Source organism: Patiria miniata, unplaced genomic scaffold (genome assembly GCF_015706575.1).
Source record: "Patiria miniata isolate m_02_andy unplaced genomic scaffold, ASM1570657v1 HiC_scaffold_21, whole genome shotgun sequence".
Classification (NCBI taxonomy): Eukaryota; Metazoa; Echinodermata; class Asteroidea; order Valvatida; family Asterinidae; genus Patiria; species Patiria miniata.
Genome location: NW_024037060.1, coordinates 1060321 through 1086439, shown reverse-complemented (window position 1 = coordinate 1086439; position 26119 = coordinate 1060321). Strand labels below are relative to the sequence as shown.

The 26119-nt window shown below is 38.8% G+C and overlaps 2 protein-coding genes and 3 non-coding genes across 5 annotated transcripts; 3 read left to right on the top strand and 2 right to left on the bottom strand.

The window, feature by feature from the left end:
- Window positions 1–2121: 2121 nt before the first annotated feature.
- LOC119729761 (solute carrier family 49 member 4 homolog) lies at window positions 2122–12088 on the bottom strand. Its single transcript, XM_038202496.1, has 12 exons — window positions 11878–12088; window positions 10044–10539; window positions 9470–9580; window positions 8925–9015; window positions 8462–8662; window positions 8130–8203; window positions 7459–7588; window positions 7177–7288; window positions 6936–7003; window positions 6360–6478; window positions 5812–5994; window positions 2122–2782 (listed from the first exon to the last, which is right to left on the bottom strand). The coding sequence occupies exons 2-12, from the start codon at window positions 10306–10308 to the stop codon at window positions 2652–2654; spliced, it is 1485 nt and encodes a 494-aa protein (XP_038058424.1). The 5' UTR covers window positions 10309–10539; window positions 11878–12088; the 3' UTR covers window positions 2122–2651.
- Window positions 12089–14237: 2149 nt separating this feature from the next.
- LOC119729897 (solute carrier family 49 member 4 homolog) lies at window positions 14238–20969 on the top strand. The gene is made up of 12 exons (XM_038202695.1): window positions 14238–14339; window positions 15073–15799; window positions 16137–16247; window positions 16769–16859; window positions 17170–17370; window positions 17860–17933; window positions 18444–18573; window positions 18959–19070; window positions 19238–19305; window positions 19734–19852; window positions 20185–20367; window positions 20579–20969. The coding sequence occupies exons 2-12, from the start codon at window positions 15553–15555 to the stop codon at window positions 20710–20712; spliced, it is 1470 nt and encodes a 489-aa protein (XP_038058623.1). The 5' UTR covers window positions 14238–14339; window positions 15073–15552; the 3' UTR covers window positions 20713–20969.
- Window positions 20970–22886: 1917 nt separating this feature from the next.
- Window positions 22887–23079, bottom strand: LOC119729904. The gene has a single exon (XR_005271304.1). It is a non-coding gene; the product is annotated as a U2 spliceosomal RNA (small nuclear RNA).
- A 1370-nt stretch (window positions 23080–24449) lies between these two features.
- LOC119729900 lies at window positions 24450–24642 on the top strand. Its single transcript, XR_005271299.1, has one exon. It is a non-coding gene; the product is annotated as a U2 spliceosomal RNA (small nuclear RNA).
- A 1220-nt stretch (window positions 24643–25862) lies between these two features.
- LOC119729905 lies at window positions 25863–26054 on the top strand. The gene has a single exon (XR_005271305.1). It is a non-coding gene; the product is annotated as a U2 spliceosomal RNA (small nuclear RNA).
- The last annotated feature ends 65 nt before the right edge of the window (window positions 26055–26119 follow it).

Sequence of the window (26119 nt, the reverse complement as noted above, 5' to 3'; positions counted from 1 at the left end):
TCCACTGTGTCACGATTTTTTCACTAAGGTACCTCACTATCGTGAAATGGAAAAGTCCAGGGGTAAGATTTCTCAATGTCAAGCGGTTGCCAAAAATTAGCAGTGTTGAACAACTCGAGTACTACACGCAAGCACTCGATCGGCCCGACTCTGAGTACTCGAAAATTATTTGGACTCGGCCCGTATTCGATTATTTTGGCGCGGACTCGTTGGTGGTTTTGGACTCGGTACTCGGCTCCAGGAGTGGTACTGGGAGTACAAATCGAGTTCATTTTTGTTTAAATCGATTCTATACTATAGCTCATCCGATCAGGAGCGGCAGCGCGTGCATACGCAAATGCCAGTATTTATTCATACGATATGGTATTATTTGTACTTTATGAACTTTTGTATATTAATTTTTCGCGATCCACATTTTAAAACGTAGTAGTTTTTGCGCAAAAGTATTTGCTTTTATATCTTCAAGGAAGCCACAATCCAGCTTTGAAATATATTAGTTGAACTCTGCAGCAAATATATACTCCTTTTTTATTATTCGTACGAAACGAAGTAAACGCTAACAGTGCAGCAAACTAATCAGATTTTAGCAAATGGTTTTCATTAAAAGCGTTTATTAAAATTTACTCATACAGAACTGATGCAAAAATGCTAAAATTTTGGTAGTAAAAGCAAATGGCCATGTTTTATTCATACCAACTGGTATCATTATTTTGTACTTCATGAACTTTGTTAATATTAATTTTTCTCGAGTAACATTAATAAATGCAGTAATTTTGCGCAGAATTATTTGCTTTATAATTTCAAGGTTGCCCCAACCCAGCTTTGAAAAATAACAAGTGCATATTTGAAATCTGAAGCGTTTACTTAATAAATAAAGTGAAATTCTCCAGCACAAAACTAAGAAAAATGTACGGCATTATTGCTTTGCAAGGTGTTTAAAAATGTTATAAATTGATGTTATATTAAACAATGGCTGCGGTAGTCGCATGAATGGAATCTTCTTTTTTCTTTTTCTCTTGTTATGGCAATAAACAACGATAGGCTTATGTCAAATTTGTGATATAATAATAAAGTACAATATCACTTTTCTGCCCACCGTATGATTTCATGTTAATTTATGACTATCCTTAAAATAATTGACATTTAAATAAAACATGGCAGTATGTGAAAGACTTGGTTTCTATTGATATTTTTTTATAACAAATGTTTTTAGTGCAACAATCGGTTTGAAGTTTCACCATAATTGCCACATATATGTACTACAAAAGGAAATACAATTAATCATAACTCAAATAATCATCTAACAAAAACCACCAACATTTTACCCATATTTACAAGACTTGCGTCAAACCGTCTAGAAAAAAGTTTAGTTTAAATTCAATGGCATAAGGCAGCAATCATGATTGGGGTGACGAGAAATTGGATAAAAGTCGACTATTTGTTTTGAATTTAAAAAATATACCAATTAAATTTACAGTCATGGTAGCATTATTTCGTGTGTATAATTTCAAGCATTATACACACGAAAAACGAGTATCATCTTTATCAATGTACATTGTTGGAAAATTTATTTTTTTTAAGTTTGTATAAATTTAAGAACGAACCACCTTCGATACATAAGCACTGCCTTGAACACCTCTTAATGTTATCGGAAATGCAATAGCATTGATAAAGCCTCATTAAAAGTTAACATTGCCTGTAATATTAATATGTAGACCTATGTACATTATGTAATTATTATATTCACTTTACAGGTGACCTGAGTGATACATGTTACATGTTAATATTAATACACCTTTGATGTGAAAATATCTTGTAAGTTTAAATATCTTTGTTATTTACTCATTATATATTCAGTGGTTTCCATGAGCTGGTGAGATAACAATACAACAAACTTGCACAGGTGTTCAAGCAAAATTACAATCTATGTCTCTCTGAGGCAAGCATTCCGTCAAAAGTCATGTCTTGCACCGTTTTCTTATTAATAATAATAATAATAATTAAATCCTTATATAGCGCCAAATCCTTCAAATTGACGTTCAAGGCGCTTTACAATCATAAACAAAATCCCAAAAAAACAACAACAACAAAACAAAACAAAACAAAAATCCAAAAATCCCATTACAACCCTAATGCTTCAAAACATTCTATTAATTACAAGTTAGTTGATTTTAAAACAAAATTAATTTTACTTTGGTGAATAACTATCAAAATAAACAATTAAATGAAATAATGCCCTCAATACTTCTTGGTTGAGAAGATGTGGGAATACAAGCAAATATGAGTTGCAAAGTTAGTATGTCAGTCTTCCACATACCCACTAATTGTGGGAAAAAAACTGTACTTTTTAAAAGTAATAATGCTGTATTACACTTAGTACTCCACACAGTCCAGGGGGATATAGAAGAAATACTGTCAAAACTTGGGAGCAAGTCACTCCAATTCAAACTTAACCGTCATACTGTCAGAAGATTTGCGTGCAACGTCTCATTGGCAAGTTCATAACTTAGTTAATGAGAGAAAATTATGAATTAAAAACATGATAATTCAAGTGCCAGTTAATTTTGATCGGTGCAATTCATATATTTGAATATTCAATCAATCCAAGTTAGAATAATCAAATATGAAATTAGCCCTAGAAGAGGACAATATCATTTGTTATCCTCTCTGGATACTTCCGTCATATCTTCATCCAGACGATTATAATGCTCCTTATACATCATGAGGAGAGGCAAGCACACAAAGCGGGAACCTAGAAGGAGCCAGTTCATCCAAATCACACCTGCGAACAAAGAGGAAAATATCAATGACCAACACAATTTCATACAGCTACTCAGTACAAAAATTTGCTGAGGACTTATTGGACTTGTTGCTAGACTTTAAGGCTGTGATTGGTTGAAACAAAATTGGGCAGGGCATAATGGGCGAGTCTACGGGCTCTGTGCACAAGTACCCCCTCAACGGTAAGAAGGGCAGAGTTGGGGGAGACCACTGGGAGAGACATTCCAATGCATTGCTGACGCCTGACGCTCATGCGGGATGACATGGCCCTTAACTTTTTTTTTGACTGGCCAGCCGGACCAGTTGGCTAGAATTTTGACTGGTCTGCCAGGTTTTTGACTGGTCCGTCTTATACAGCGTGTACCCACCAGTTAATCAGTTTCACATAAGTTATAACTAGACTATAGTCAACACCCATGTCACCTGAGCAATAGAGGTCTATTTTCTTCCTCCATGATCTGAGGCCGCAAAAAAAATATAAAGTTCTGCCTCAGATTACATGCCTTTTAAAAATAGGGTTGGTCGGTCGGATTTTTGGGGGTTTTTTGGCCAATTTTTTTTTATGCAGCTTGAAAGGGGTATTCAATTAGGCCTCAGTAGGCGAAGTTTTAGCCTGATTGATTTTCATTGTAATACAAACAAGGGCGGATCCTGAATACATTTTTTGGGGGGGCCAAAAAAAATTGTGGTCCCCAAAAAAAGTGGGTCAAAAAAATTACGGCGTGGGGTTCGGGGCCCGCTTAAGGGCCCCGAAAACATTTTGGATTCTAGATGCTCTGCGATCTGAGGCAATTTCTGACCACTTTCACCAATGTTTTTTTGAGGAAAAGATGGTGGTGTACTCATTGCCTGCCTTTATTGCAATGTCACATACAAAAAAAAAAAAAAATTGGTTTCGTTTTGGTATTAAGGGTTAAGGGCCCCGAAAACATTTTGGATTCTAGATGCTCTGCGATCTGAGGCAATTTCTGACCACTTTCACCAATTTTTTTTTGAGGAAAAGATGGTGGTGTACTCATTGCCTGCCTTTATTGCAATGTCACATACAAAAAAAAAAAATTGGTTTCGTTTTTGGGGGGGGGGGGATGCCCCCCCCCCCCTGGATCCGCCCTTGACTACGAAAGCTATACACAAAATGATGGCCACAAAAAGTGAATAAAACCTACCTTAATTAGGCCAAAAAAATATAGTTCTGCTTCCGATTACATGCCTTTCAAAAATAGGGTCGGTTGGTCGGAAAGTATTCTTTTTTTTGCCAATTTTTTTAATGCAGATTGAATGGGGTATTCAATTATTTATATGCGAAGTATTAGCCTGAACTATTTTCATTGCACTACGAAAGCTATACACGAAATGGCGACAAAAAGTGAATAAAACCTACTTTTAATTATTGTCAATATATTTACGTTCGATAATTTCAAAAAAATGGTAATCCTTACTTTTAGGACACCTCTATTTTGTACGAGTTCTGTTCAAAACTGACTTTTGCAGATGACTGTCCAGTACCAAAGTGACTTTTGCAGGCTAAAGAAGTCTTTTTTCTTCTAACAAACTCATGTTAGTTATTATTTTGAAAGAAAAAGTGACTTTCCTACCTTTTTTTGCAGTTCGCCATCTTGCTTTTTAAATCTATTTTCTGTTTGTCATCGTCCCCTCATAAATCAAAACCCTGCCCTCTTTCTACAAAATCAAACCTGCTGATATTCAAGAGGTGTCATTGCCAACTGTTCAAATGTGCCAAGAAATAACAGAATGTCACTTTTGAGTGTCATTTAGTCAGCTGTGTTGGTGAGTCTTTTAACCTTATATAGGAAAGGGGTCCTAAAAGTAAGGATTACCCAAAAAATAATGGAAAATTCAGGTCGTTCGCACCATATGCACAATGCTAGTCAAGACGTGGGGAGCTGGCCAAAACTCCGAGGTGTGTGATGCGTGCGTGTGTGGCAAGCGGCCCACCATGGGCCGACAGACCCGTTTTCACGGTCAAAAATTTCGGGAAACACACGGCATGTATCACTCCAAATACGAGTAATGCGTTCTCAAAATGAACTCTTGAACACAGAAAATACATACACAGGCAAGCTAGTTCAATTCTGTATAAAATTAACTTGCAAAAATGTTCTTTCTCCATAAGTGTTTTCTTGGCATTTTTTCGATGTCGAATCCGACCAGTTGACAGAGCACGATGCATAGCCATGCTCTATCGATCGCATAGCCGTGCACAGAATAGTTACCGCATTTTCATCATGATGTCTTCTAAATTGGCGCGGCGGGAACCAGTCATCGCCGCATTGGGCTGGATTACGCACATGATTATAGTCACCGTGACATCGAATTGCGAAGTCGTCATATCGCGAAGCAAATTTGTAAAAATAACAGAGGTTTCTTTTGAAAAAATAGCGAATGTAAGTAAGAAACCAAATAAATACAACAAGCATTTTTTTGACGCAGATTTTTTCAGCTGGCCAGCCGGACCACTTGGCAAGGTGTTTCAGCTGGTCCGCCGGCAATTCAACTGGCATTTGGCCAGCGGACCACCGCTAAGGTCGAACCCTGCTATATGCATATTCAAAATAAACAAGGGCAGATCCGGGGGGGGGGGGGGGGGTCATAAAGGCAGGCACTGCGTACACCACCATCTTTTCCTCAAAAAAATTGGGTCAAAGTGGTCAGAAAATTGCCTCAGATCGCACCACAGATCACACCACTAAAATCCAAAAAAAAATTGGGGGGGGGGGGGGGCCCTTAAGCGGTCCCCAAAACCCACACAGTTATATTCTTGGACCCACTTTTTGGGGACCAACATTTTTTTGGCCCCCCCCCAAAAAAAATTGTGTTCTGGATCAGCCCCTGAAAACAAAACTAGTCATGCCTCCTTCATGCTGCAGGTGCATGAACCAGAACGGGCACATGATGTCTCCCGTCCACATGGCTCTCAAAAGTGGTAGAAAAAGCGCCCTCTCTTGTTTGCGCACTGAGTCCATTGTGACGGTGGTAGCAGCCTCAGTTATTTCAGAATTTTGAACTTACTTAGATTTGGAATCATCGGCAGCAACAGGAATATCACAGAAACCACATTGGTCAGGAATGTCATCACCATTGTTATGTTGCCTTCCGAGACAGGATACATGCCCTCGACCGTGATCTCAAAGTATATGGGGAAGGAGGCGTTGATGAAAAGTCCAATGAAGATACATGCAATGTAGACACTCACTGCAACCAAAGAGAAACAAATCACAGAATCAAATATAGGTGAATGTCCAATAAACAATTCCCAAAAATAAACATTGAAAACACTTGCAATGTATGTCTGATATAAGCTTAAAACATTTGTAAAACCTGGGTGACTGTCATATTTCATATTTTTTTATTAGGGGTGTTCACATTTTCTTATGAAGCTTTTTAAGATAAATAAAACAACCTGAAAATTTCGAAACTCTGCACCCCTGTTAGAAATTTGCCCGTATCTGCTTCAATTTCACAATCTTTCAGATAATCTCAACTTGAAGTTGAAGCACACACGACTTACATAAAAAGTGCGCATTACATTTTTTTCGACACTATCTCATGTTACTCACCTAAACTGTATGAGATATACTTCATTGAGAGTAGGACACACCATACACAGCTAACGAAGGCTGCCAGGGTGAGTGAAATCAATACTGCCTTCATCCTACCGCCTAGGATGTCTACAAGTCTGGTGAAGTCACAAAAACAAGGAGAGATAAAATAGTTAATAATAGTTAATTTCATTTGGAAGTGATCCAGATCAGCATCTGAATGCATGATTTTTTCGAGGATTTTTAACCCACCATATGGAAAACTTTCACCCTGTGTGACCATCTACATGAGCGTGGCACTGACCTGGTGATCCTGTATGCCTTATCACCCACCTAATCTAACCACACAGGTCAATGGACTGGTACATTTTATAAAATGGGGAGTGGAAAGGTAGACCAACCCAGGCACATACATGTAAACTACAAAATGTCAGAGCTTAAGATCCAGACTTTTTAACCTTACTGGAGAGTTTAAGGGGACTAAGCCCCCCCCCCCCCCAGCGCCCTCCTTGATCCTCCATTGGGACCAAAGCTCAACGAGGAGCAATTTTTTCTACTGAAGTGAAACTTTTGTGACACTGTTGCACCACTCACCTTGCAACTATCAAGCCTCCCAGCATCCCGGCAATATTGGAGATGAATCCAATCCAACCAACAGTGTCCTGAAAAAAACCCCACCCAAATATTAGAAATTCATCCGCTAACATGGCTAAATCACACAACACAGCTAAGCACAACTCAACAGAGACATAGCATAGCATATTGGACAGTGCCGCACTTGTACTAAACAAAACTTTCAGCGATTATAAATAATTTTGAATACTGTGATTGTTACCTGTCCTATATTCAGAGTATTCTTGAAAATTGTGTCCATTTGCGTGGTCCAGCCACTGTAAACTCCAGATGATATGCTGTAGGCTGCCGCAGGAATCCAAAAATGGGTGCTCCTTTAATCAAATATTCAACAAAAATGGGACTCTTTTAATCTTTAGCTGTTTCAGAGTTAAGGATTATGATTAATACGTGTTGACACTTGATTGAATTAAAGCATGTTTCTTAAAAAATTGAAAATGAAGTTTTCTTCTTTCAATTTTTGGACAGTTGTCTAAAGACTAACTTGATCATCTTCAGGGCTCCATCTTTGAAGCTTTCCCGAGGTTTGGTGGCAGATAAGCTGGGCGAGGTTGGTGGCTTCTCAGGGAAGTACAATAGAGCCGCGATGACCACGACGGCCACAGCTCCACATTCTGAAACATCAAATGAAAACAAATAATACAAATGTGTGTAATATCTATTGTTTACATTAGGTTTCACCCTTCCCCAATGTTATTTAATAGGCACTCGCAGCAATTTATATACACTAAACACTGTCTGGCGACTAGTCAGAAAATAAAAGCCTCAAGCTTGCTCAGGTGGGACTTGAGCCAACAACATTTTGGTTAAAAGCGCAATCATGTTTAATCACTCGACCACCTTGGTTGGTTTGGTTTCCGGCTGGTTTAAATCCGGAACAGCAGTGGGTTCAACAGTCAAATGACTTTTCAGGGAAGTCTTTTATGGTTTTTTTTTCAACTTCAACAAAATTAAAAACAAATCACGAAGCCTCCCTTTTTGGAATCAAATCTGACAACGAATATTTAAAAGACTAAATTGCTGCAGACTGCTTACTTACTGAAATACAGTTAGATCTTTGTTACAGGCAACATTCTGTTTGCCTTAACTGAAGTTTTACTACGACCAAAACATTAAGCCCTGTAACTTTTTGGAAAGACAACAGTTTGTACATACCTATATACATTAACTTCATTATCTCATTGAAGTACAGTGCTTTCTCCTTTGGGTCTATGGATTCTGCATTTGAACTGAAACCAAATATTCACTGTTACAATGCAGTGTCTTTTTTTTCTTCTTTTTTTTATTCAACAAAAACATTATTTGGTAACAGCTTAGCGATATTAAGAGGAACATTTTAACAATTCATAATTCTTCAATTTAACAAAAGTAAACCTTCTTTTCCATTGTCAAAAGAGACAATTGATTTCAATTAGTTCTCTTTCCAAAGATCAGTTGCTCTAAAAAAAGATCAAACGTGAAACTAACCAAATAGGTAAGGTTACTACCTTGCATTTTGCGGAAGACTTGTGACCACTAATGGCCCCACCAGAAACGACATGGACATGCCAAAACCTGCTGAGGTCAAAGAAATGGCTGTGGACGTAGTCCGTTGGTGAGGCGGGAACCAGACCGCTGATAATTCAGTTGGTGCTGACATCATAACAGGACTAGCTATGCCAATTAAAACGTGGCCAGCATTCATTGTCCTTGGATAAAACACAAAACAGGTATTTAATGAATCTAAGACGACAATTTACAATGTGACAATGAATATTCCATGGTTTGAATATGGTACTACAACGTAGTCATGTTGAGACATCTGCACTAGTCCAGGAGGTCCTGGGTTCAAGTCCCACCTAAGTAAGCTAATGATTAGTTTCTCGCAGCCCGTGGACGAAACAGAATCTATTTCCATCTCATAAAAAAAATAGAAAATTAATCAATTTGTGCCTTCATAATTTTTCTTACCACTTCACGTTTTCTACACCGACAGGAATGCACCGTATAGTGACTCCCAATAGGAAGATCAAGGAACTGCATAATACGAAAAACCTGAGACCTGCAGGACACGAAAAGAAACAGATAGCTGATGAATTATTTTGCACTATTTCCGTGAGTTTCAAACATGTTAACGCTATATAATGTCTTTAAAGCATGTGTTCTAAAAATTATTTTCAAAGGGAAGTGCGTTTTTTTTTTTCCATTCAAATTTTGTCTGTTTTAGGAGGGAGGGATGTTAACACCTTATACTGCCCCAAACTACCCCCCCCCCTCCCCTGCACCGGCCTACACCCAACCTTATAGATGAGGCTTATGGGTCTTGCATTGTTCTACTCTTATTCTTCTTCTTTAGAATTTCCCTTCTGGGCACCGTTAGACAACAACCGGCAGACACAAATACGGCACCATTGTTCCATTTGTGCAAGTACCCCACAAGGTAGCTCTCATAAAAACAACAAATTTCACAAAACACGACATGAAAACCATGAGATTATTGTGCTACAATTTCTTACCTTTGATGAGAAGTAGATAGGAAAAGAAAAAGCAGGTGATTACGAATGCAATGGGACCCCAGTTGGCCAACAGGGCTATGTCACCATCCGTCCAGTCCAACACAACCTTGGCTAGAAATCAGATGATGAAGAATTAGGTTTAAAATCATGCATTACAATCAATGAAGCTTATAAGTAAATCGAAAATCTGATATTATGTACACAATATAATTCCAGATCTATAGGTAGGTCCTAGAATTAAAAGGAATCAAATTATTTTTACGGGTTAGAGAGGAATTTTGGATTATACACATGTTTACATCCCGTAACGAAGGATTCTGCGGTTACTGGGTTAGATCAGACATTTTCTGCTAACGCTGTCAGCCAGTGTTGTTAACTCGAGTCGCTGACTTGGACTCGAGTCGGACTCAAGTCACTACTTTTTTTTACTTGAGACGACTTCACTCTGGAAAAAAATGACTTGAGACTTGACTTGACTTGAAAATATGTGACTTGTGACTTGACTTGACTAGGACAAAAATGACTTGGTTACAACTCTCCTGTCAGCACAGACTGGTGAAATTGTGTGACAAACCTGTGTCTGCGATGGGACCCCATGTGTTCCACGTTGCTGCTTGCAACATACAAAGTAGCGAGAAGACGGCCAGAATGAACCACCTTGCTTTGTACACCACGTGTTCTGCTGCCATGGGCTTTCCCCTCTCATTCTTCAAGCTGTTCGTCACAGGAGATGGGGTCTCCGCACTAAGGCTGTCCCCATTGACAGTATTGTATTTGGTCAAGCTTGGGTGTGAATCCTTGGGTGATACGTACGACAACAGGGCGTCGGTTTCTGCCATGGTTACTTGATGTGTTCAATTAAAACTAGTGTCGTGACTAGCGGTCTCTCAACCTGCGTGGGATTTGTTGGTAATATCAGGACATCTGCACCAGATGCAGCAAGGGTGACATTAATTAAGACGTAGCGACTGCCTCTGCCTGCAGCCTGCCACATCCTTTTTGCAGGACCCTTGAAAGAGGTGGGCAGTTCATAACCTGATTACCACCCACACGCATGGCACGTCACTGAGCTGAAACTGAAAGAATTGGAGAAAGTTTTAAAATGTAAACAACCGGTTAGAACAAAACAAAGATCAATTTAAGGAAAGGAAATTAAGCCGCAATAGCAAGTCAGGCTTAGTCAGACATGCTAGGCGTGCATGTTGGCACAGTCGTCTTAGGACCAAAAGATAGAGGGGGCCGGTGGACACTGCACTGTACTACTATGATGAAATAACTATACATGTATAGCCTTGCGCCTAGGCCTACACAATCGCCTTGTTGTGCCCATTCTTGAAAATCACGCATTCTCGAGAATGGGCATGCACATTCTTGAGAATGTGCAACTGGATCCTTGCTCAATCTTGGCAAAAAATAACTCTTCCAGATTGAGCGCACATTCTTGAGTATGCGCGACAAGATAACGGTCTTGTCGATGCCGAGCACCGGCTGCGCTTGGCAAGTCTAGCTGAATCCTCGTTCACTGATTCTCAATAATTATACTGTTGCAACGCAAGGCGCTGAAAAGTAGAGTGGAATATGATAACTAAAGGCGTATTGATATGGGGGGGGGGGGAGCGGGAAAAAATAAGAGACATAATAATACTAGTTCGAAGAATTCTGATTTTTGGGATAATAAAAGCGGGGGGGGGGGGGGGGGGGGGGGGACGTAAGAATGAAGAATGTGAAGAATGAGAATGAATACTGCGACATCCCATAGTGCTAATGCTATTTCCCATTTAAATTGCCACCAATTTATTGTTCACACCCCACCATAACGTCGCAGAGCTGGATTCTATCTAGTCAAAAGAGCAATTTTGGCAGCTTCTGGACATCGTTTTTTTTTCGTGGCACGCATATGATACATGCAGGGACTTGTAACTTGTTTAGCCTAAACAAAGCACTTCCCAGACTAGTTCCCAGTCCTCCGTTATTACAAAACTTCCCATAGTGGGCAGAAAAAAAGCAATAATAACAGGTTTAATTTGATTCAAATTATCGTAGTTTTACGAGTACAGAAGCATAGAACATTTTCTTTCCTCTTTATATGAATTGTTTCCCTTTTAACCGCTATACAATTCATTTAACATAATTATGTCGTGCAATGTTTGTTAAGATTGGGCAAAATTCATAAATTGTGCACGTGATATTCCCACCCAATCTTAAGAATGAGCACTCATTCTTAAGAACGCGTGCTCGTTCTTAAGAATGGGCGCTCATTCTTAAGAATGCGCGCCCATTCTCGAGAATGCGTGATTTTCAAGAATGGGCACAACAGCCTTAAAAAAAGGTTGAATGGCCGGATCACGAGATTCGTACAGAATATAGCACATCATCTAAACATGCCAAACAGCAGTACGTAGGCCTACCGTGTGTACAAAACCAGTCCGAGGCCGCCCTGCGATTCCACCGTCCTTCACAAATAATTAATTGCATGTAGGCCCCTAATTGTAATAAGATATTGTATTTGCCGAAGCTTTGGTTACAAAACACATTTAGCAGTTATTTTAGTTCAATGTGTGGAAAGAGTATGACTATTTGAATGACGGAAAACTTTGACATTTCGTCGGATGGTCGGATCAACACTCACACAGCCGCGCCTGTGCTGTACCGTGCTGCCTGCGCCGCGCCTGCCATGCTGCCACTAGTATCTTTAATAGTTGGACCATCCCATTATTAAATGGGTGAGATTGCTCAATGTCAAGCGGTTGCCCAAAAATTAGCAGTGTTGTACAACTCGAGTACTACACGCAAGCACTCGATCGGCCTACTCGAAAATTATTTGGACTCGGCCCGTATTCGATTATTTTGGCACGGACTCGTTGGTTTTGGACTCGGTACTCGGCTCCAGTACTGGTACTGGGAGTACAAATCGAATTCATTTTTGTTCAAATCGATTCTATACTACAGCTCATCCGATCAGGAGCAGCAGCGCGTGCATACGCAAATGCCAGTATTTATTCATACGATATATGGTATTATTTGTACTTTATGAACTTTTGTATATTAATTTTTCGCGATCCACATTTTTAAACGTAGTAGTTTTTGCGCAAAAGTATTTGCTTTTATATCTTCAAGGAAGCCACAATCCAGCTTTGAAATATATTAGTTGAACTCTGCAGCAAATATATACTCCTTTTTTTATTATTCGTACGAAACGAAGTAAACGCTAATAGTGCAGCAAACTAATCAGATTTTAGCAAATGGTTTTGATTAAAGTGTTTGCTTAAATTTACAACGTACTCATACAGAACTGATGCATAAATGCTGAAATTTCGGTAGTAAAAGCAAATGGCCATGTTTTATTCATACCAACTGGTATCATTTGTACTATATGAACTTTGTTAATATTAATTTTTCGCGAATAACATTAATAAATGCAGTACTTTAGTTGCGCAGAATTATTTGCTTCATAATTTCAAGGTTGCCCCAACCCAGCCTCGAAAAATAACAAGTGCATATTTGAAATCTGAAGCGTTTACTTAATAAGTAAAGTGAAATTCTCGAGCACAAAATTAAGAAAAATGTACGGCATTAGGGGCCTAAGGCTTTGCAAGGTGTTAAAAAATGTTATAAATTGTTGTTATATTAAACAATGGCTGCGTTGAGTTCATTTGGATGGAATCTTATTTTCTTTTCTTTTTCTCTTGTTATGACAATAAACAACGATAGGCTAATTATGTCAAATTTGTGATATAATACTAAAGTACAATCACTTTTCTGCCCGGTGTGAGTCGTATTAATTTATGACTATCCTTACAAAAACTGACATTCAAATAAAACATGGTAGTACAGTGGAACGCTGCTATAACGAACATCACGGGATCCACAGAAAGTGTTCGTAATAACGATCGTTCGGTATAGCGATTTCTATTTAACCAATAGTGAACTAGCATTTCTCACATCCCGCGGCTGCACGCGACCAACGGGTGGTTTTCCCTTTTATTCCTTGGGGAAACACTAGCCATCTATCGCTCTTCAACATTCAAACACAATATATAACTATGGGTCGTTTGATGTTCAGGCATTAAAAGTGGCCCAAATAACGTTGAATACAACCGGTAGATTTTTTTGTTAATCTGTTGACTTTTTACAACAACAATGTTCTGTACGTTTTGTACATTAAAACCGGGAGCCAAGGATGATGTTCGGTATAGCCGAATGTTCGGTATAGCGGTGTTCGGTATAGCGGCGTTCCACATTCAAATAAAACATAGTAGTATGTGAAAGAATTGATTTCTAGTTGATGTGTTGTGGTTTTTTTTCTTGTTAGTGTAACAATCGGTGTTTAAGTTTCACCATAATTCACGGAGCGCAATTAATGCACATGTAAATGGGATGGCCCAAATAAGGCAAAACACAGCCCACTGCTAGATTAAATGTGTGCGTCCGTTCGGCCGGTCAGCCCAAGAAACGACAAAGTTTTCCTTAAAAAAGCGTACTCTTCACACGTATTGAACCAAAACAAATAAAAGCTGCAGAATATGTTCTTAACCACAAGTTCCGTAAATACAATGTTTTTATTACGATAAAATACCTCAAAATAACTTGCACGTGACGGACCATGGAATCATATGGCGATCTGGGACGATTAAGTCCAGTTTTGTACACGTACAATTTTCATCATGCACTATTATATTGGAGTTGCCCCCTCTGCCTACAGTACGAAGTCCGCATTCACAAAGTCAATATTAAATAACACAGCACAATGAACAGATAAGTATTTTTACTGTCCTGCCTCTCCCGTGATACACCCTGGGCGATTGTGTAGCTGTGGGCTTCTCTCACGTCGTTTTGGTCCTTCACTCCAGAATGACTTCTGCCACCTAAAGTAAAAATAAGTATTCTTTTTAATGAACCTACATTCCAAAGGGCACGTAGGGGGCCTATTTGAAATTTTGAACAGAATCTTTTGTTAGAAAATGTAATATATTTTTTTTTCAGTCGACAGCATGCGAATCTATGGTTTTGTACATTATAATTTAGACTCAGTAATTAACTGGGGCGCATGTACTGCTTTTATATTTTTCTCTGGTCATGTTGGTCGGTTGTACCAGCTATAGCAGTTACAATCCTGGCCAAATCTCGCGGGGCCCCCAACCCCCGGCCCCCGCTTAATGTTGTCTCTCAGTGCGCGGTGTGTGCTCCATCAGCTGGAGAGAACAACATTGACCGGGGGAACAGGGGAGTGGGTGACCGTGGGAGGCTACGGTTATTTCCAAGTGTCCCAAACACTTTGGCCGGGATTGTAGCTATAGTTTTATAGCGCCTCATACCTGCATGGTCTAGATGATATATATTTCAGGTTTGTCGCGGTATATAATCATCATCTTTAATTTCGTGTTACATTTTATCATCTGCATCGTCGTTTTACCCAAACATTTCCTTCAAAATATCCAAACCCTGCCCTAGTATCCACGATATTTTTGTTGGCTTTAAATATTGCTGACTATAGAATATAGTTGGCTGAGTTTAAGGGGTCCGTACACAATCGCACTAACCAGCCAGTGTGAACTTGATAAAAAAAAATTGTTCTAAAATTTAATAATCCCTTTTCCTCTTAGCTCCACTTGGTGTAATGGATCGGAACTGCCGACAGCACTTCCAACAATGTGCAACATTAAACTAGGCCTAAACAGTCCTTATGTACGTCAGTCAGCAAAGCGTATGGAGCATCGGAGCATGGTCATCTGAGCTGAAAACTTGCTATTGGTAGCCTGATAGACAAGCCTATGAAGCCTTGTCAAATAGGCCTGAACCAGAAACTGATTGGTTGGTAAAAGTGTCATTTTCAGAACCCAGACTAGTTCAACTCGTTACGTTCTCTTCAAAAGGTGAAATTACTGTCAGACGTTGGACATTCACAGACATTTATCACGTTTATCTCAGAACAAAATATCCTCTGCAAACTGGTGCGTCTTAATAAGTGGCACGGATCACCCTCCCTGCTTAAGGTGCACTAGTCCTGGGAATCAACATATTTCAGGCATGATAAGAGACCGGTCATCAAGATACTAAGTTTGCACATCACTGACCAAGAAACCATGGCTGAAACCGACCCCCTGTTGCCCAGAGTTTCAAACTCAAGCATCAACAAGTGTGATTCTGTCAACGGAGACATCCTAAGTGCGGAGAACCCATCTCTTCCGACGAAAAGCTTGAAGAATGGAAAGCCCATGGCAGGAGAACACGTAGTGTACAAAGCAAGATGGTTCATTCTGGCCGTCTTCTCGCTACTTTGTGTTTTGCAAGCAGCAGCGTGGAACACATGGGGTCCCATCGCCGACACAGGTTTGTCACTTGCAGATATGAGATAGAATGCAATGATAGGCCCAATTTCATGGCGCTACTAACCACAGAAATCCGCGCTTACAATCACTCTGCTAGCCCAGTAAGCACAAAATCCTTAGTCAAGTTACGGCATTGAGATGTACATTGTGCGTGTACGCCAAATTCCTCGCTATAACCATGACAAGCTCTTTAAGAGCTTTATGAAAGAGAAATATTAAGAATTGAATTTATAATAATTTAATATCAGGAGTGCTCAATAATTGTAGACACCATAGAAAGATTATAGTTGATGATTGGATCTGGAGCAGTAATTCTTTGTTTTTCATCTGATTTCCAGCCAAGGTTGTACTAGACTGGACGGATGGTGACATAGCCCTGTTGGCTAACTGGGGTTGCATCACATTCATTATCACCGCTTTTATGTTTTCCTATCTATTTCTTATCAAAGGTAAGAAAACCATCGCACGATGATCTCATGTTTTTCATGTGTTGTTTTGTAATTTTTTTGGTCGTGATTTTGTTGTCCTATACGTCTGAGGACTTTCAGGAAAGTGGGTTACCAACAATAACAATAAACCCTAGGACCTGAGCCCAAGTCCTGGGAAGAAAGGGGAACAATAAAGGTCCTCAGAAATATATATAGTAATACACGACCGTGGGTGAACGTGTGTGGGTGGGTGGGTGGGGGCTATGGGGGAAGTTTTTCATTGCCAGGCGGACCGAGTTGTGGGGACTTTCTGCTGTCCCCATAGCGTCTTCGGTCCCCATAGTACCATGGGACAACTCGTGTGTAGTCCCCACAGTTACGGAACAAGAATGTGTGTTTTGTTTTGGGTAAATTTGAAAACGATTTTTTTTTTAGTGCAGATTTAAGACATTAAATTGTTTTAACATGTTTTAAGCAAAAAAAAACAGAACTAATGCAAGATAATTTGTAAAACATTTGTTTCATTTTCTCATCCTTTATAGGTCTCAGGTATTGCGTCTTATGCAGTTCCTTGATCTTCCTAATGGGAGTCGCTATTCGGTGCATTCCTGTCGGTATAGAAAACGTGAAGTGGTAAGAAAAATTAGGCAAGGCAAAAAAGATGTGTTTTTGTTTTCTTAAATATGATTTTTTTTTTTTAAGGAAGATGCATGTAAAGTCGATATGGTAATAATAATAAACACTTTGTGTTGTCCTCGGGCTGGCGAAAAACAATTTACAAACTTACTCGAGACTCGAACCCACGACCCGGCTTGCTATAGTAGCGCAGACGTCTCGCCACTCGACCACCGAGCTTGTCGGGTCGGCCGAGGTGATTTTAGGCCATGCTACTTCTACCTTTACTATTGTTTTCAAAGATTTAAGGCCAGTTTGTTTCTTCCAGGACAATGAACGCTGGCCACATTTTAATTGGCATAGCTGGTCCCGTTATGATGTCAGCACCAACTGAATTATCAGCGGTCTGGTTCCCGCCTCACCAACGGACCACCTCCACGGCTATATCTTCTACCTCAGCATTTTTTGGCATGTCCTTGTCGTATCTGGTGGGGCCGTTAGTAGTCACAAGTCTTCCGCCAAATTCAAGGTAATTTTTTTTCTCATTTTATTTGGTCTGTATTTGAAGCCATAGGTTATGAGAAAGAGGAAAACATTTTTTTTTAAAGTTGTCTTTTGGTTATGAAAAGTTAATTTCTTTTTACGAAAAAATGGATATTTGTAAATTCAATTGTATTTTAAAATAGCATATTGTGTTATTTTTTTTAATTGGCCGATTCCCTTCATCCATAAAGTTACAATGTGTGTTTTGTTCATCAATAGAAACAGAACACATCTACCACATTGCATGATGTATTTATGTTTGATTGAAGTATTATTAGTAAACTTTTCCACTGAAGGTCCCGACACTTTCACCATACTTGTTTAAAGGCAGAGTCATTTGCAGCTATCAAAAAAGTAACTGACGAAAATACTTGGTTTAAAGATAGTAAGCACCCTTCTTCAGATTTTGTCGCTTTAAACGAAAACAAACTGCACAAATGACAAATGATGCACACCAACTTTAATTTTATTTCAGTTCAAATGCAGAATCCATAGACCCAAAGGAGAAAGCACTGTACTTCAAAGAAATAATGAAGTTAATGTACATAGGTATGTACTTACTATTGTCTTTCAAAAACGTCAGAGGACTTCTGTTAAGGCAAACAGAATTTTGCTGGAACAAAGGTCCTACTATATTCCATGTCAATCCAGGCAATCACGTGTCAAGTGATGTCACCTTCAAGGCGCACTTTTTAATGTCTCATATTATATCGAGAGAAGTCCGACTGCATTGAAACTTTCTTTGCTTGTACAACGTAAATAGGGTGTTAATGTGTAAGTTGAAATGACATCATGGTGACGTCATCAACTAATTTGTTATTGTGATGGATTTTTTAATTTCAATATTTTTTCACCATATAATACAAACAGAACATACTGATTTGTTTACCATAAGTTCGGCATGTCAATGTTAAAATTGTGAGCAAGTTGTCCGGCGTTATGATATCATCAATACTCAATAGCACTAAATGTGAACATGTAGGCCTTTAACGGAAAAGCCAGTAGTTTCTGTTCATGAACAGACATATTGCTCTAGTCTTTGTGTGTTTTTTTTTCCAGAATGTGGAGCTGTGGCCGTCGTGGTCATCGCGGCTCTACTGTACTTCCCTGAGAAGCCGCCAACCTCACCCAGCTTATCTGCCACCAAACCTCGGGAAAGCTTCAAAGATGGAGCCCTGAAGATAATCAAGTAAGTCTTGAGACAACTGTCCAAAAATCTGTGAAAAATAAGGAGACAAGTTGGAGCGCGTTGTGCACACTGGCTGCGCGATGTGGCGCAGTGTCTAGGACTAGCCAGCCTGTGTTTTATCAACCGTTTACGTTCGGCCACGTGACTGGCTCTTGACCTATAGGAATTGGTAAACTGTCCGTTTGAATGTCCCTGGGCAGACAGAAAACTGTTAAGGAAGTTGATGTGCTGAGCGTGAATTAGCTGATTGTAAACCCCTGATCCTCTGATTTCAAGTCAGGATAGCCGACCTTTTTGTCCATTTCTTTTATTTTATGTTATCACAACCGTTAACTCTTTATCAGCTCACGAGTAAAACAAATATTTTTTAAATATTTGATTGAAGGAACATACATTTTTGGCTTCCTGCGGCAGCCTACAGCATATCAACAGGAGTTTACGATGGCTGGAATACGCAACTAGACACAATTTTCAAGACTACTTTGAACATAGGACAGGTAACAATCCCAGTACTAAAATGTTCTTAATTGATGTACGTTTGGCCGAGCAAAGGTGTGCCCCTGTCCAATATGCCATCATGTTAAATGTTATGTGTTTGTTGAGTTTTGCTCAATTGGTGCTTAAAGTTCAATTTCTAATATAATTTGGTCTTGTTTTATTTCAGGAAACTGTTGGTTGGATTGGATTCATCTCCAATATTGCCGGGATGCTGGGAGGCTTGATAGTTTCAAGGTGGGTGATAGAATAACGTAAACGATATCATTTCAGTAGAAATATTATACTCTTTTACTCGCACTTTATTCAGACAATATTCAGTATCACATTTCATATTAATATGAAAAAAATTGGAAAGGAAATGAATATTTTTAAGAAGGTGTGGATGAAATAATTATACAATGAACGTGAAAACACGAAATATGCACGTTGGAAATAACAACACCAAATACACGATATAAATCCATTGCTTTCCAATTGTGGTAACGAATTAGGATACAGGAAGAAAGTTTCCTGTCCAGGGCCTATTGGAAACGAAGTCGGGAATGAAGTAAGCATTGGGGACGAGGTAGAGGCCCTGGATGTGAGACCATAGCTTTTGACAAATTCTGGTCTTAAACTCTTGTTGACTATTTTATCTCTCCTTCTTTGTGTGACTTCACCAGACTTGTAGACATCCTTGGCGGTAGGATGAAGGCAGTATTGATTTCACTCACCCTGGCAGCCTTCGTTAGCTGTGTATGGTGTGTTCTACTCTCAATGAAGTATATCTCATACAGTTTAGGTGAGTAACATGAGATAGTCTTGTAAAACAATGTAATGCACAGTTTTGCTTTTGTGGCCATGATGTCACCATGGTTACACAATCTCCACAAGTAACGTAAGGTCCAAATTTTCCTTTCAACAATGGAGTGGATATATTCTTTTATTGTCTGGAAAGATTGTTAAATTGTAGCAGTAACTCCAACAACAAAATGAAATATGACAGTCATCCAGGTTTCGCCCAAGTTTTAAGGTCATACCAGACAAACATTACAACTTCTTTTGAATGTTAGTTTGAGGAAATTGTTCAGTGGAAATTTACCCATGATTGATTTTGGTGATTTTTGATTGCAGTGAGCGTCTACATTGCATGTATCTTCATTGGACTTTTCATCAACGCCTGCGTGCCCATATACTTTGAGATCACGGTCGAGGGCATGTATCCTGTCTCGGAAAGCAACATAACAATGGTGCTGACATTCATGAATAATGTGACTGCTCTGATATTCCTGTTGCTGCCGATGATTCCAAATCTAAGTAAGTTCAAGATTCGGAAATGGGCTTCTTGCGTAAACAAGACAGGATGGGTTTTTTTTCTGTCGAAAGCCCATGGACGGCCACACCGCATATACACGTAATTCATGCCCGTTTAAATGCGAAGTTCGCCGCACGACTATTTTTTATTATGAATGTGCCTCAGAAAGCCACATCATCTTCGCGTGACTGATATTTTCCGCTTTGTTCGCAGGTGTGATTTGGATGAACTGGCTCCTTCTAGGTTCCGTCTTCGTGTGCTTGCCTCTTCTCATGATGTATAAGGAGCATTACAATCGTCTGGATGAAGATATGACGGAAAGTATATCCAAAGAGGATAACAAATGATAAAGTATTCTTCGAAGGCTGCGCATTTTGAAATAATTTAGAGTTCGATTATTCTAAATGGGACAAATATTCGTAATGAGCTGATCAAACTTAATGTGCACCGGCCTAAACAGGCTGCAGATCCGGATTTGTATGCGCCTGCATTTGTTAATAATTGACAAAGAGCTTATTAAAATCAAGGGCAGATCTAGAACACAATTTTTTGGGGGGCCAAAAAAAAATTTGGTCCCCCCAAAAAGTGGGTCAAAAAAATTACGGCGTGGGGTTCGGGGCCCGCTTAAGGGCCCCGAAAAAATGTTGGATTCTAGATGCTCTGTGGTGCGATCTGAGGCAATTTCTGACCACTTTAACCAACGTTTTTTTGAGGAAAAGATGGTGGTGTACTCATTGCCTGCCTTTATTGCGATGTCACATAAAAAAAAAAAAAATTGGTTTCGGGTTGTTGTTTTTTTTGGGGGGGGGGGCATGGCCCCCTTTGGCCCCCCTGGATCCGCCCTTGATTAAAATTATGTTTAAAAAGGTGGCAAAATGACTGATATTTCACCAATTTTAAAAGAAGAAATTTGAGGTAATTATATCTCATGCAGCTCTGCAATCATGCGCAACATTGGCTTCTGACAAACAAAAAATCGCACAACTACAATACTTGGACTAAAACAACACATTGATTTTTTTCTCCAGACCACTCACATTTTTCGAATATTAGAGGCAAAAATAAATAAATGCTATACTCGGATATTCTATTAATGATCACATATTTAAACATTTGTATTATTCTCCAGAGCCCTTCCAAACACTGTGGCCTCATGGTCAATGTTTTTTCTGGCAAGAAGTTTTTTTTAATCATCACAAGTTTCTCTTATCAAATATATTTATGTGCTTGCCAGTGAGATGTTGCACAAAACAAATCTGCATACAGTATTAAGGAGTTATAATTTGATTTAACTTTTGAATTGGAGTGACTCGATCATTCCCACGTTTTGACAGTATTACTTTTATATAACCTCGTAGACCTTGTAGTTTGTAGTATATCAAGTTTAATGCAGCATTATCTAATGTAAAAATACGTGTCCCCCCCCCCCCATAATTAGTGGACATGTGGGCGACTGACAATCTTTGAAAACTCGTATTAACCTTGTATTCCCGCGTACTAAGTCCCAACCAAAGAGTAATATTGAGGGCATAATTTTGTTAAATTATTTTTCATTATTAATGTGTATAATGCTTTAAATTGGAAATGCTGGAATTTCAATGACTGTATATCTTATTCATATTCAATGACTATATATCTTATTCATATATTTTATAAATTCCAAACAAGTATTATATTTTTGTCCAATTTCTTGTCATTCCAAAATTTCTGCATTATGCCATTGAATTAAATGTAAACAAGTTACAAGGCAGTTTGACGTAATCCTTTGGTAAAATGTTGAGAAGTGTTTTTTGATTATTTGAATTATGATTAATTGGATTTTCTTTTGTAGAACGTATGTGACAAATTTTGTGAAACTTCAAAACTGTTTACTGAACTACAAAGAAAAAAATATATATCCACTGGAAATCAATTCCTTCAAATGTTATACTTAAATGTCAGATATTTTAATGATAGTACAAAATAAGCATGAAATCATATGGTTGGCAGAAAAGTTGCTCTTTAAACAAGTATTCACGTTTTGTATATTTTAATTAGAAAAACACCTTCTTTTTCTGTTTCGACGCCTGCAATATTAAATTGTTTAACTTTGTGTAGCTATTGCTCTTCAAAAGCATCCAAAAAAAAATATGCGGATGAGTTACTGTCGGGTCACAAATAATTCGAAATTCGTTAAGCAATTACTCAACAACTAAACGTCAACTTGGTAGATATCTCCGGTCAATGTCTCCTATTTCTTTCCTGTCTAAAGCCAAATACCTAAAAACCAATTCCCATATAAAGCGGCTCTATTAGGGTTGAATCTGTTTCAAAAAGTGTTCAAGATCTGTCTTTGGATTGATTGTGGGGGCTGTTGTTTTCTTTGTTGGCCTGAATATGAACGATGCTGAAAGAACACATTTCATGCATCTCAAATTCATGCATCCAAGTTTGAAAGGAAAATTTAAACAGTTCATTAGGTTTTGTTTATGAAAAGTATATATATAATTCTTCCCTTATTTTCAGATTCTATCTTTGGATTGATTGTGGGGCTGTTCCCAGCTACAGTGCTATACTGGGTCAACCCATGGTCAGGGAAGCAAGCTTCGCCAAGACCCGGTTACAAAAATCTCGTGAATAACATCGCAGCTGCGCTGTGGCAACTACCGTCAGATGTTAAGCTGACGAGAACAGATACTCTCACATGATCTTAGCCACGAAGGCCGAGAAGCGATGCTATGGAACGGTTCTGCTCGATCTTTTATAGAGAATTTTGGGACCTAAACGTTTTGTCAACGATACAGATACAGACGTGGGTTGAACGTTTTAAGCTGACGCAACGAGCACGCGTCGGATGCGATGACCCATTGTACCGTAAGTGCAAACTACCTTGAATTTTTTTTTAACGAAACGCATTTCATAATTTTCAACGGACATTTATCACCAACATTCAGTTTAATTTTTTTTTTTTGCCATGACATTTCTTCAACATATTGAGATCAAACAGACGCATATTCAATTTTCAACCTTTAATTTTCTTTGGCTTTAATTTGGGAATAATTGAAGATAATATTACCTTGTGCCGAATTATGCGATAATTACACTCAAAAAGTAAATTTAAAAAAATCACAAAAAGTAGATCTTTTCGTCGTTGCCGTTGTGACAATGTGAGTTAGTGAGCAGATAGTGGAAATGTCAGAAGTGACCCGAAACCACATTTGTTACAAGCTGTATAATTATTCACTGTTTATTATTAACCGGACAGGATGGCTACAGACAGGTTGGTTGAACTTTGACTATCTAGATAAGTTGGAGTTGGATCTCTAAATTACAACAAGCAGAAAATGACCAACAAAAATCAGAACTTTTGAAATGAATTGCTGTACATAGATGATCGGAATACCATCGAAGACGTGAGGACACACTGCTAATAAAGAACTTAAACCTGACTGGGTGTTGAATATACCATCAAATTGAACTCCAGAATATTGGTCATTAATTTTGAAGCGCTATGACTACTATAAGAGAGACATATCTTGGAGGCAAGGCTAAAATGAAAGCGAAGACTGACCGGAGCCCAACATGGAGATGGGAACATGCCCAAAGATTGGGAATGAGACCGTGACGGAGGCAGGAATACTTGCTGACGACAGGCAAAGTTTTCGACTTATAGGCGACGTTTCCAAAAGACAAGCCAAGATGATGATGAGTCAACTTTGCTTCAGTTGTTTACGCTTGTAATGTATCATTTACTGAGGTGCGCATATACATGTAATACACAAAATTGGGGTGCTGTCGAAAGTCACTTTCGGAATATAATAAGTCGGAAGTAACTTGAATTATTTCATACATCAACAGAACAATCGTTTGGTAGTGTGTTATGTTGCATCAGCGAAGCTTGCATCCTCATTACGTATTCTGTCACCCGCGTCATACGTCAGAGGATTACGGGATGGTGACGCCCACAAACAAAATGTTTCTGAAGCGCACAATGACGTCACTATACGAACAATCGTTGACTCAACGTCGCGGTGCGTGCTTACGTTTACCAGACGTTTTGTCTCGTCTGTCCCTATATAAAGGGGAGCAGAACTCATTTTAGGGCATCGCTTCTCGGCCTTCCTGGCTAAGATCATGTGAGAGTATCTGTTCTCGTCAGCTTAACATCTGACGGCAGTTGCCACAGCGCAGCTGCGATGTTATTCACGAGATTTTTGTAACCGGGTCTTGGCGAAGCTTGCTTCCCTGACCATGGGTTGACCCAGTATAGCACTGTAGCTGGGAACAGCCCACACAATCAATCCAAAGATAGAATACGAAAATAACCGAAGAATTATATATATTGTTTTCATAAAACAAAACCTAATGAACTTTTTAAATTTTCTTTTCAAAATAGGATGCATGAACTTAAGAAAGTCCTATAATTTCTCTAAATGTGTTCTTTCAGCATCTTCACATTCTGGCCAAGACAAAACTTAAAATCTAAATGAATCCCTCCGAAAAACACGCTGTTCACCGGTCTTTAAAAAATCATCAATACAATTACCACTACATGATTGCAATCATCATCAAAAGACAACATAATGAAATAACAGTACATTTTCTTTTGAACAAAAATCTCGATAGAGAAATCTAATTACATCAATCTACACTTCGTATACAAGCTATGAAGTTATATGCCAGAATTTTACAAAGATTATACAAAATATACTCCATAATGACAGCCTTAGTGAAAATGCACTCCTCTTTCCTCATATTTCATTCCGAAAATGAGTATTATGAGCGAACACCCGGAAAAATAAGAAATTCAGAAACAGGGAAGCGACAAAGTAAATGCAGAAGTTAACTTATTTCACTTAAGGTGGGTTTTATTTTGTTAAACCAAACTATCCTTAACATGCACCGAGAATCTGATTCACAAAATTTACTCATTATTCTCCAAGACATGATCATGATATAGTCCTGTAGATTTATCAATTTGTGGTGCTTCCTTACAATTTAAAAAAAAAAACCATGATTACATTCAACATGATTCTTTATCTATATCTTGCTAGAATGTATTATAATTCCTATCCCTGAAAATATTTTCTCTGAAATACTCTGTTCTTTAATTATAGCTATTATATCCAACAATCGAATCAAAACAATTCTAAAATTTGTGGCAGCCTGAGCAAGCCTTGAACTAACCCAGACACATTGCAACAAATATTGCAACTGTACATAGTTGCTCCCACAATGTGAGCTTTGTTACTTGATCTTTGTTACCTGAAGTTTTGTTGTTGTTGATTTTTTAGAAATTCCTCGCATGTCACAAAGTATTTGACCTACCTTAGTGTTCAATCATTCACCCGTGTCATGTCAAAAGTGTGAAGACGCCCACAAACAAAACGTTTTAGAACCATGCTATGACGTCTACGAACGATCGTTGACTCAACGTTTTACAGTTGCGTGCTTGCGGTTACCGGACGTTTTGCCTCGTCTGTCCCTATATAAAGGGGAGCAGAACACATTTCAGGGTATCGCTTCTCGGTCTCCTGGCTAAGATCATGTGAGAGTATCTGTTCTCGTCAGCTTAACATCTGACGGCAGTTGCCACAGCGCAGCTGCGATGTTATTCACGCGATTTTTGTAACCGGGTCTTGGCGAAGCTTGCTTCCCTGACCATGGGTTGACCCAGTATAGCACTGTAGCTGGGAACAGCCCCACAATCAATCCAAAGATAGAATTTAAAACATAATTGATATTTATAAACCTTTTTATAAGGTAAACTGCATT

Coding starts and splice junctions, on each gene's coding strand:
- LOC119729761 (XM_038202496.1), bottom strand. CDS start 10,308: ATGGCAGAAACCGACGCCCTGTTGTCGTACGTATCACCCAAGGATTCA. Junction 7,589..8,129: donor AATGAAGTTAATGTATATAG/GTATGTACAAAC, acceptor TTGATGTTTCAG/AATGTGGAGCTGTGGCCGTC. Junction 7,289..7,458: donor GGAGCCCTGAAGATGATCAA/GTTAGTCTTTAG, acceptor ATTTGATTAAAG/GAGCACCCATTTTTGGATTC.
- LOC119729897 (XM_038202695.1), top strand. CDS start 15,553: ATGGCTGAAACCGACCCCCTGTTGCCCAGAGTTTCAAACTCAAGCATC. Junction 16,860..17,169: donor GGTATAGAAAACGTGAAGTG/GTAAGAAAAATT, acceptor TGTTTCTTCCAG/GACAATGAACGCTGGCCACA. Junction 20,368..20,578: donor GCCGATGATTCCAAATCTAA/GTAAGTTCAAGA, acceptor CTTTGTTCGCAG/GTGTGATTTGGATGAACTGG.